General features: G+C 50.9%; 1 protein-coding gene across 1 annotated transcript; it reads left to right on the plus strand.

Moving 5' to 3' along the window:
* Positions 1-502: 502 nt before the first annotated feature.
* Positions 503-11406, plus strand: LOC127233765 (SEC14-like protein 3). Its single transcript, XM_051200353.1, has 12 exons — positions 503-638; positions 1584-1659; positions 1930-1973; positions 2116-2175; positions 3140-3328; positions 3576-3671; positions 4303-4363; positions 6088-6171; positions 7571-7677; positions 7997-8136; positions 8229-8398; positions 9163-11406. The coding sequence occupies exons 1-12, from the start codon at positions 585-587 to the stop codon at positions 9282-9284; spliced, it is 1203 nt and encodes a 400-aa protein (XP_051056310.1). The 5' UTR covers positions 503-584; the 3' UTR covers positions 9285-11406.
* Positions 11407-11677: the final 271 nt, after the last annotated feature.

Consider the following 11677-nt stretch of genomic DNA (forward strand, 5'->3'; position numbering starts at 1 on the left):
TCCCAGAGCCTGTCTGCCTCTTGACTGGGTGTTCGCTGCAGCTGAAGGGTGTGAGCTTCTCCCAACTCTGAACTTAGCGCATGGCTGCTCAGTAGACTGCAGGGCCCAATTCCCGTCCTGCAAGAGCGAGTGAAGGCTTTGGCGGGGGTTATGGGGGGGTATGGGGGGCTCCTTCATCAGGAGCATGAGGAGACTGTGGCTTAGGGGAAGGCACCTCTGAGATGTGGGGCTTATCCTCCATGGAACTCCCCCTTCTGTGGGACAGTGGGCATTGGAGACCAGAGATCACTGAGAGGGTCTTGCAGGGGAAGAAGGCCAATCTCCCTCCATTACAGTTGTCTGTCAAGCAGAGGCCCTCTGGCACACCCTCCGAGCCTGCCGTTTCCTCCAGACCTGTCCCAGAGCCAAGCACGGGACCTCACTTAATCCCAGTTATGTAACGGTCAATCTAAAGAACTGGCCTGGAGGAGGCGCCTGAGCCACACCCAGAAGTGGGGGCAAAAGACTCCAGCTGGATCTGGGCAGACAGAGGAGGCTGGGCCTCTGCCTGCAGTGGTCACTGTTCTTCAGTCTCGGCCATCACCATGAGTGGCCGAGTCGGAGATCTGAGCCCCAAACAGGCAGAGACCCTGGCCAAGGTAAGAGATGCCCTCCTGTAGGACCTGGGTGGGGACGACTGAGGGGGGGTGGGAAGGATCGCCGGGACCCCGTGTCCACCTGTTGACTAGCAATGCCCTTGACCTTGTCTCCTCGCTATCACCTCCAAAGGGGCCACATCCTGCACAGCTCAGGGACATCAGTACTGGACAGAACAGGTGGTACATGTGGGTGACATGTGCAGAAGTAGACTTGAACTTACCCAGGAGCCAGACCCAGAGAGCTCTACCTGGCAGTTGCCCCCCCTCCTCCCTCCCTGCCCCCTGGGTGGGAGCTGTCTGTCCTCTGATGGATTCTTCTTGCCTGAGACTGAAAGGAAAGCCAGTCTGTAGGATCCAGACCAGAGAGACAGGGTAGAATGTCAGTGTGCCCACAGCTGAAGGGAAGAGGGCCCTTGATCATGAGCCTTTTCCCTCCTTCCTTCCTTCCTTCCTTCCTTCCTTCCCCCTCCCCCCTCCTTCCTTCCTCCCTCCTTCCTTCCTTCCCTCCTTCCTTCCTTCCCTCCTTCCTTCCCTCCTTCCTTCCTTCCCTTCAGACCCACGTTTTTGTAAGATGTAAAGATAAGTGAACACATAAAGGGAGCCAGAAAAACACCCCCAGTCCTCTCTACTCATCCACCCACGAGTCTACTCCTCCTTCCATTCGCCCACCCATCTCTCCTCTCCACTTGCCTACCTATTTAAGATCCACCTGTCCATCCATCCTTGATCAGTTGATCCTTCACTTTTTCTCTCCGCCTGCCCATTCATCCATCCTCGCATCCTGCCTTTGTTCACACACTCCCCATCCTTCCACTCCCCCCCAATGCCACTGTCAGAGGGAGGGAGGGAGGGAGGGAGGGAGGGAGGGAGGGGATCGCTGAATCTAGGAGCTGAGAGGCCAAGGCTCGGTGTGAGAGACATGTCAACAGGCATTTTTCTTTCTAGTTCCGAGAAAATGTCCAGGACGTGTTGCCCGCCCTGCCAAACCCCGATGATTATTTCCTTCTTCGTTGGCTCCGAGGTGAGGGGAGAGATGGGGATGTTGGAGATGAGGGGACAGCAAGAGGACCTGGAGCCGCAGCTCCACAACAATCCATGGCTCTCAGAATCTGGCCATGCCATCTTGTTTCACATGCTCAGGTCTAGGGAGGAGAGAAAAAGGCAGAGTTCTCTTCAAACTCCCGAGACACCCACACACCCACACCCACACACCCCCACACACATTACTCTCACTAGTTAGGGTGTGGCAAGACAGCCCTGTCCCATCTTCACCCCCCCCATCTTCCCTCAGCTCGGAACTTTGACCTTCAGAAATCTGAGGCCATGCTCCGCAAGGTAAAGATCCACCCTGAGGATTTGGAGACAGTATTCGCTGGGGTGGGGAGGGGGGCGACAATCATTGCCTTATACCTCTACTTCCTCGCCGCTTTCAGGGTTCTGGGAGCCCCACAGGGTCTAACCACCCTTACATTTTCAGTACATGGAGTTCCGGAAGACCATGGACATTGATCACATCCTTGACTGGCAGCCCCCAGAGGTGAGCCCCCACCCACAAACACCTCCGTCTCAGTAGGCATGTCACCCAAGCAGCCTCTGGTCACTGGAGTCCATGAGGGAAGAACAGTGAGCAGAGAAGCCCTTGGAAGCCATTAGCCCCACAGGGTCTTTTCCGTAAGAGTAACAAATGATCCCTGCTTCAAGAGTTCCAGCATTGTCCGGGCATGGTGGCAGACACCTTTAATCCCAGCACTTGGGAGGCAGAGGCAGGAGAGGTAAAAAGTCCAGCTATGAGTTCATTTAATCACCTGAACACTGCGAGGCAGGTGTTATCATCACTTTCGTCCAGCGTAAGTCCAGCAACTTGCCCAAAGTCCCACAGTCCTATGGTGAGGCTGGGGTTTGAACTTAGTCCTGTCTGGACTCCCAACCTTGTATCTGAGTCACTGTGGCCAGTCAGTCCCTTTGTGGCCTCACCCCAGAACTTCAAAGCATCCTCTCCAGGTGGGAAAACAACAGCCTGTCAAGGGACTGGTAAGTAAGGGTGGTACCCACACTGGGGTCACAGCTGTGGACAGTATGCGGTGCTTGCCAGGATTTATCAGAGGGAGGGAATCTAAATCATCTTACACAAGAGGAGGTGGGATGGAGCTCAGAGAGGCGGCATCCCTTGCTCAAGGACACAGAGCAGGGGAACAGCAGTGTCTATAATTGAACCAGATCTGCTGACCTTCAGAACTGCCTCAGTACCACTAGACAAGACACAGAAGACACTTCAGGCAGTACAGTGAGCCCAGAAGCCTGAAGCCAGGCTGGGCTGGTAACGGGCTTTTGCGTTTACAGCTGTGGACAAGGCCCTCCCTTGCAAGACCCTCAGTTTTCTCATTGGGACAGGGTAGATGGTGGCAGGGTATATATAGCCTTGGGTCTGATGGGTTAGTCAGATCTGGGGGCGCCCCAGAGAGGTATGTGATGTGGAATGTCATGTATCTTTCTATGCCCAGGTGATCCAGAAGTACATGCCTGGAGGTCTGTGTGGCTATGACCGGGATGGCTGCCCTGTATGGTATGATATCATCGGGCCACTGGACCCCAAAGGGTTGCTTTTCTCAGTTACCAAGCAGGACCTGTTGAAGACCAAGATGAGGGACTGTGAGCGCATTCTGCACGAGTGTGACCTGCAGACAGAGCGGGTGAGGTTCTGACTGGTAGGGGTGAGTGAGGAGGCAGGAGAGGCTGCCAGAGAACCATGGTCCCAAGAACACACCAGCGTTCTCTCTACTGCCGTGGTCAGAGGTGGGGGGTGGGGAGGTGGGTGGGCAGATGCGTGGGGAGATGTGTTCATCCTTGGCCACTTGCTACTCTGAGATCAGAGTGGAGGTTTGGAAGCATCCTGAGGGGTCACCACACTCTGGCGCTGCCCCTTCCTAACCCTCACAGCTGGGGAGGAAGATTGAAACCATCGTGATGATATTTGACTGCGAGGGTCTGGGACTGAAGCACTTCTGGAAACCTCTGGTGGAAGTGTACCAGGAGGTGAGGAGGCCCGGGGTGGACGGACACACACACACACACACACACACACACACACACACACACACACACACGCCCTCACTCTTGGGGGACAAGCTTGGTTCACTAAGAACACAAATTAATAAAAGGTGGTTTCCTTCCTGGCCCACCCCCCTGAATGAAACCTTAATAGGACTGCTAGAAGCTCACATAGCAGACCTCAAGAGAGCACAGGGCCTGTTTCCACAGTCCCAGCCCTGTCAGTCCCTTGCTCTGAGCCCTGGACAAGTCATCCACCCCCACCCCCACCCTATCCTCCCTGGGCGTCCACCCTACCCTCCCTGGGCGCCCACCCGTGTCTGCCCTGCACCCCCAGCATGCTTCAAGTTCCTCACCTCCAGAGCAGGACAGTGAGACTGGGAAGCTCGGTGAGTCTGAACCCTGAGCACAGTGCTGGGCACACACTGAACATCTGACACACGCGTAGTCACACGATTTACCATCTGCTTATGTAGTTACTATGAGCATTGGTTCTAACAGTCTGAGGTTATACTAAAAAGGAAAACTTCTCTCTTAAAACCTCCAGGCCGGAGATGGCAAAAGAGGGGAAGGGGAGAAAGTTTAGGCTCTGAGGGGGGCTTTCTTGGTTCCACAGTTCTTTGGCCTCCTTGAAGAGAATTATCCAGAGACCCTGAAGTTCATGCTCATTGTGAAAGGTAAGTGTGAAGTGATTTCCCCTGCCTGGGCCTCCACACCCTTATCGTCCACCTCAGGGGCTCAGAGCCTTCTCCCAGAGCTGTTGGGAGGAGGTTTGTTTGCTGACTGCATGCCAACCACTTGGCTCTGGCTCAGAGGAAGGGCTCAGGAAATGGTAGCAGCTGGCTTCAATAGCTCCCCTAGAAATGCCCTTTTCCCACCCATCATCATCTCTCTTTCCTTGGACTGTCTTTGACCCTAAGCTGCCCGTGTGGGCTTTAAACTCACTCCATAGCCCACAAAAGCCTTGGGCTTGCAATCCTGCCTTAGCCTTTGGAGTGTATGAGATTACAGGCCGGTACCACCATGTCTATACTCTTACTCATTCTGGTTCTCTCTCTCTCTCTCTCTCTCTCTCTCTCTCTCTCTCTCTCTCTCTCAAAGGGGGTCCTTTTGTTTTTGTTTGTTTGTTTGTTTGTTTGTTGAGACAGGGTCTGACGTAGCTCTGGCTATCTTGAAATTCACCTTGTAGACCAGGCTGACCTCAAACTCATAGAGATCCGCCTGCTTCTGCCTCCTGAGTTCTGGGACTGAAGGCGTGTGCCCAACACCCGGCTCACTGTGTTTTTCTGAGCAAGTTATCTGCTCTGTAAAGGGCTCTCAATCTGTGCCTGCATCCATGTTCCAGGCCTGGCACTATTCTGAGTGCTCACTAGCCATTTGGGTGGCTGTTCCTCAGGTAGGAGGGTAGATAGATACAAGGACGGCTTGTTTGGTAGTTGGTTCACTCATTGCGTGGCTAGCTGTCCAGTTGATTGGTTAGTTGGTTGGTTGTCTGACTAGCCAAGTAACTAGTGATGTGTTGGAGAGTTAACTGGGCTGCCTGCCTGACTGATTGGCTTTGAGCTTGGTTGATTGAATGTCTGGTTAGCATTTTGGTGACTGGATGTTTGGGTGGTTGTAGTGGCCACACCTTAGGGTGTGGCTTCAGGTGTGGCCACCACCCCAAGTCTACTGGCAAAATAATATGCCACTACCTTTCCTCTTCTTGTCTAAATATTTGGGGAGCACTCACACAATGATGGTAAATAACTGCTGTGGCCTTTCTGTTCCTGGAGATGCAGCCTCTGCTCTTCAGGATCTTCCGACCACAACCCAAGGGAGCAAGAGCCAGCCCCTCCTCTTCCTCATAAGGGGTCAGGTCCACACACCTGAAGCCATGCCCTAAGGTGTGGCCACCACCCCAAGTCCACTGTTGGAACAAGATGCCACTATAGGTGATTGCCCGGCATATTGGTTGGCTGGCTGGCTGGTTTGTTCTTCAGCTGAATTTGCATGGTCAGCTGGTTATTTGGATTGCCTGCTCTTTGTAGGAATGGTTGGTAGCTGAAGAGAGCAGTTAATTGGCTGGCTGGCTGGTTGGTCAGTGGGCCAATTGATTTTATGTTTGACTGACTTGGTGAGTTTGACTTCAGTGAGTTAGTGAATTGGTAGATTATTTGTTAGCAGGCTGGTCAGTTTGGAAGACCAGTGAGCTTATTGGCTGACTAATGAGGCTGGTGTCTGACTAATTTGCAGGGTGGGTAGGCAGCTTATGGTCGGACAGTTAGTTGGCTATTTCTTGGGTGTATGGGTCAGGGTCTGTGCTGGCCAGGTCCATCATGATTCTGTAGTAGGCTGTGTCCATTGTGGAAATGTGGCCCCGTGGCTTGGTTTCTCCATTATTCTTCCTGTGTCTTTCCAGCCACAAAACTGTTCCCTGTGGGCTACAATCTCATGAAGCCATTCCTGAGTGAGGACACACGGAGGAAAATTGTGGTGCTGGGAAGTAAGTTGTTCCAGGGGCCCTGTCCCTGTGCCTTACAAGCTTTAGAGGATGCTGCTCCTTCATCCCTTCCAGCACTCGGCAGGTACCTGCAGTCACAGGCGCCTTCTTCCCACACACAAAATAAGTAAAAGTAATTTTAAAACTCATAAACAAACAAATACCAAACAGATTTTTGTAGAAGGAAGTACAAACAGAATAGATCATGGTTTTAAAGGTATTGTTGGTATGTTCCTGTTTCCTCAATTTTGCATGCTACTACAAGAAAAACAACTTATTTTTATTTATTTTGTTTTGTTTTGTTTTCTGAGACAGAGTGGCCTCAAACTCACCATCCTCCTGCCTCAGTCTCCTGAGTGCTGAGACTACCATTGTATGTCATTGCCCTGACAAGAGTTGCTTTTACAAGTGGCAGAAGTGGGTGGTGGCTGTAACTCAGTCACCAAGCATTTGCCCAGCACATGGGAGACCCTGAGGTCCATCCATGGCACAGTAAAATAAGTAGATGATACACAGATAGGTAGGTAGGTAGATGGATGGATAGATAGATAGATATATAGATAGATAGACAGACAGACAGATAGGATAAAATGAAGAGAACGGATTCTCAAGCACAAACCAGTGAGCCTCCCAAGCAGATATTCAGACTATCTAACTATGTGAACTGAGGATCTAGAAATAGGGTGGGAGTCTTATGTTCCTGGATTTCTCTTTTTTCCCAGTACCCCAGCTCCTACCTCTACCCAGTTTCACTATAATAGATGACAAGATAGTGGTTATGAGGAGATGCCAAATGCTGGCTCAATATGAACCCAACTCTATGCCCTTGGTGCCCCACAAGGCTCAGTACATTTGGCCCCAGCATTCCAGGCATTGTGATATTTCCCATTTCCCACTGGAGAGTAGGAATATGCCAGAGTCATAAGGGTCAACTTAGGTTAGCCACAGGACTAGGACCACAGCAATCCCCAGGATCCCTAGAGGTTCATATATGAATAACAGTAATGGCCTTTTATCTGATGGTGGTGGTGATGAAAGAGGCAGGTCTCTCTAGACAGATCTGCTCCTGCCACAAGATCTGACTTACTGAATAATCTCAACAAGGTCCTGACCCACAGGGCTTTAAAGTCTCCTTAAAACAATGAAACAACTATGAGCTACTCATGACTGGGGGACCTTCCAGAATGTCCTAGCCCATCAGCCGAGGGTCAACATGTTTCCGTAGCAACTGGATGCTAGGAAAAACCATTTCCTATAGCCCACATCTAGCAGACTTGAAAGCTATTCCTGGCAGCCTAACCCCCACAGAGCTTGGAGACACAACTTCAGGGTATCCTGGAAGGGAGGGGGTGTTTGGTCCCTTCCACGTGTGATAACAATCATTCGACCTCCCTACTCCCAGAGAGCTGGAAGGAAGGTTTGCTGAAACTCATCAGTCCTGAGGAACTGCCTGCTCATTTTGGGGGAACTCTGACTGACCCAGATGGGAACCCCAAATGTTTGACCAAGGTACACAGAGCCTGAGGACAGGAAGGGGTTGGAGGAGTAGAGATGACTTCCTTTTCCATCGCCTATCCATTCCACAAACATCTCCAGATAGACCCCTGGATATAGATCCCAGGCATTAAGCAGAGTGGGCCCAACTTATTAGGAGCTCCTGAGAAGATATGCAGGGAAAGATGAAATGAAGTTTTGATTTGGAAATAAACTGGAAGAAGAAGCTTCCAAAGGAAGTGCTGGTTCAGCCTAGAGAGCCAGGAAAGGGTTTGGGGAAGGGGAGCAGAAATCTTCCCGGTGATGATGAAAGTGACCCTAGAATCTATTATAGATCAACTATGGCGGGGAGATCCCCAAGTCCATGTACGTGAGGGACCAGGTGAAGACTCAGTACGAGCACTCAGTGCAGATTAGCCGTGGCTCCTCACACCAGGTGGAATATGAGATCCTGTTTCCAGGCTGTGTTCTCAGGTAAGGGGGACAGACCATCACGCCTCTCCCCCACCGCCGCTGGGCTCTCACCCTCAGGGACCCATCACACTGATCAACTTGATCTCTCACAGGTGGCAGTTCTTCTCTGATGGTGCAGACATTGGCTTTGGAGTCTTCCTCAAGACCAAGATGGGGGAGAGGCAGAAGGCCGGGGAGATGACTGAGGTGCTGGCCAGCCAGCGCTACAATGCCCACATGGTGCCTGAGGACGGGAGCCTCACCTGCTCAGAGGCTGGTGTCTGTAAGTCCACCCTAGCTGTGCATGGGCTCCGAAGATGGGAGCCACCTTTCCCATGACTTAAAGGATGAACACGGGCAGTGGCCCCTTTCCCCAGACACATACCAGGACATACAGTCCAGGTTAGAGCCTTCATTCATTCTCAAGTCATACTCATGAACACCTAGGGTGCACCAAGGGTCAGAGACACATGAGCCCCGTGGACTGAGAGTGCTTAGGCCACAGGACACAAGCAAAGGACAATAGACCAGAGTCCCCCACCTCCCACCCCCGCCCCAGGGGGCTGGGAGAAGTAAGCCAACTTAGGCACAGCCTCACAGCTGAATGCCATGGTATCTCAGCTCCATATCAGCCTCAGTGTAGCTGCACAAGTGCAAAATACTGCTCAACCTGGGAAGGAGTGTTTGTTGGGTCCCCCATGGTTTGAGGATTAAGACAATTACTTCACGCTTTGCCTAGCCCCCACTTTGTTCAGGGGAGCTAGGAAGCCTCTGTTGCTCTCAACTTATGTCTCATCATGAGAGCAAGCAGATGTGAAGACAGTGGGCTGTAATTAACACCCATTGTTCTCACTGTCCGATGATGCAACTTGATGATGCAACTAAAGCCAGGTTTGGGAGGACGCCAGGACGCCAGGACAAGGTAGTGTCAGTTTACATGCTCTGCTCAGGGTGACAGATCCCACAGGGAGGTAAAAGGCACAGTGGGAAGTTGCACCAGTTTGGCAAGCACAGCCAGTGAGAACTAATCTTCCATTTGTCTCCTAGATGTCCTGCGCTTTGACAACACCTATAGCTTCGTCCATGCCAAGAAGGTCAGCTTCACGGTTGAAGTGCTTCTCCCAGACGAGGGCATGCAGAAATACGATGAGGAGCTCACCCCTGTCTAGGCGGATCCCCCTCTTCCCAGAGACCCAGAACCTCTTTCTGTTTTCTCTCTACTGCCCCTTTCATTCCTAAAAATGATCATTAGACCAACTGACAATGTGGCACCAGTGAGCAGAGAAAGGGAGACTGGGGAAGACATATCTGCTGTGATCGAATTTTAAAAGCATGAAAGGTGTTGGAGGATATAAAGGTTGCAAAAGAGAAAGAAGCAAGAAGGAAAACGAGAGATGGGTGCCACTGAGGTCCAAGAATAGGGAAATGACTAGTTGACCTTATGTATCCTAAGACATTTGTGCTCGACTCCCTTTCTGTGTAAAACTTAAGATGAAGATTATCTGAATCCTTTTTCCTTCCACTCACTACATAGTAGACGATTAGTGTATTCCTGTAAGTTAAGCAGAGGGCCAGAAGGAAGGGAGCACGTGGTTCCCAGGAGTCATAAGGAAGAGAGCAGTCAGTATATTTCAGCACCCCGGACAGAGACACACTTGGCCAAGACCCAGGCCATGCAACCTGACAGTGGTTTCCTTTGGGAGTTTCAGACACAGACGCCCCATGCCCCTTGCGGGAGGTGGGTAGCCAGGGGCATGGTTCCCACCCATTATCCCCAAAACATCTCCTTCTTTCTGAGCTCACAACTCACATTTCAATCAATCAAAATAACTTTCCCCACTGCAAAAGCAGTCACATGCTACTCTGCCTGCCGCTGGGCAAAACAATAACAACAGCTGTTGTTTGGAGAGGATTGTCACTGTTCCAAGTACTTTACAAGTTTGGCTCATGCCATCTTCACACCACCCCAATACACCTTATTAAGCCACTTTATGAATGAAGCAACTGGGCTCAGAGGGGCTAAATTAGCCACTGATGTCATAGAGCTTTAAGTGACAGCTCTAGGAGCTGAGTTTTTTGTTTTTTATTTAGTCAGAAAGCATTGCTTTATTGCCCCATGGTACCCCCTCAAAAGACCCTGCTTTGCCAAGGAGGTAAGGAATGCTTTGACTGTCCGCATCCTTCAGAAGAGTGTACTGGGTATCCCACCTCTCCCTGCTTGGACAGCCGGAGGAATTAAGAGCCCCAGTGCTTAAGCAGGTTGTTCGAGGAGCCTCATAGAGGGCTGGAAGGGGCTTGTATGCCTGTGCCTGGTGTTCTGCCCTCTGCTCATGCTGTGTCTGTAGGGATGACCACCTGATGCTCACCACACCTATGAGGAACTGGGACCAGGCTTCCAGTTTCTTTCTCAACTTCCTGCCCCGTGCATGGTACACAGACACTGGCTTGAGTCCCTGGCTCCTGACACAACTCTTGCCAAGAGATGATTAGTCTAGAGAATGAGAACAGGGCAGAACCCAAGGGGCTGGCTGATGCCATGCGCTGCACCTTGGGAATGAGCTAAAAGCCAAGTGTGAAGCCTGACTCTCACCAAGCTATGTTATTCTGTGGAGGGGAGCAGAGTCATGCGCACACTTGAGGGCACAGACTCTTATGCCCATCTTATAGATGGGAACTGTCTTAGGATTTCTATTGCTCTGATGAAACACCATTACCAAAGGCAACATAACAGTTCATCATCAAAAGCAATGAGGGCGGGAACCTGGAGGCAGGAGCTGATGCAGAGGCCATAGATGGGTGCTGCTTACTGGCTTGTTTCCCATGGCTTGCTCAGCCTGCTTTCTTACAGAACCCAGCACCGCCAGCCCAGGAATAGAACCACCCACAAGTGGTCTAGGCCTTCCCCTATTGATCACAAATTGAGAAAATGCCATACAGCCTCAATCGAGGTTCCCTCCTCTGAGATGATGTCATGTTGACATAATACCAGGAACTGAGCTTCCAGCAGTACTGGACCCATTTTCTTCAGGGTGTGGATGGTAGAATTGGATCAGAGCCAAGGTACCCACTGTGCTTTATAACCTCCAGGTTCCTGAGTTATTTTCCAAACAGGCTAAGATTGTCTCCTCCTTCCTGAGTAGGCAGGGGAGGGGACAGTAACTGGAATCACAAAAGAGTGCAGGAAAAGTAAGGAAGAGAAAGTTGTCAGACTTTGAAAGAACAAAAGGGTGGGATTGGATGGTACTTAAATGTATTCACTATCTAACATTAAAGTCTAACTGAACATCCCAATCTTTTCAAAAATATTTACTTGTTCCTTGATAATTTCACACATAAATACAATAGGTTTAGATCTTATTCCTCCTCCTTCTCCCATTCCAACTCCTCCCAGAATCCTGCACATCACATACATGTCTTCTCAACTTCATGCCTTCTTTTGTTTTTCTAACCACTGGGTCAAATCAATGCCACCCATATACCCAACGCTCATGGATATGGGGCTCCAGCCACTGTAGCACAAGCAACTGCCATGGTCACACTGTCAAAGAAGATAAATTCTTCC

This window comes from Phodopus roborovskii, unplaced genomic scaffold (genome assembly GCF_943737965.1).
Source record: "Phodopus roborovskii unplaced genomic scaffold, PHOROB, whole genome shotgun sequence".
NCBI lineage: Eukaryota > Metazoa > Chordata > Mammalia > Rodentia > Cricetidae > Phodopus > Phodopus roborovskii.

Bases quoted from the DNA above. Each gene is read 5' to 3' on its own strand.
- LOC127233765 (XM_051200353.1), top strand. From the start codon at position 585: ATGAGTGGCCGAGTCGGAGATCTGAGCCCCAAACAGGCAGAGACCCTG. The intron at 1,660-1,929 runs GTGAGGGGAGAG...ATCTTCCCTCAG, and splicing joins CCTTCTTCGTTGGCTCCGAG to CTCGGAACTTTGACCTTCAG. The intron at 3,329-3,575 runs GTGAGGTTCTGA...TAACCCTCACAG, and splicing joins GTGACCTGCAGACAGAGCGG to CTGGGGAGGAAGATTGAAAC.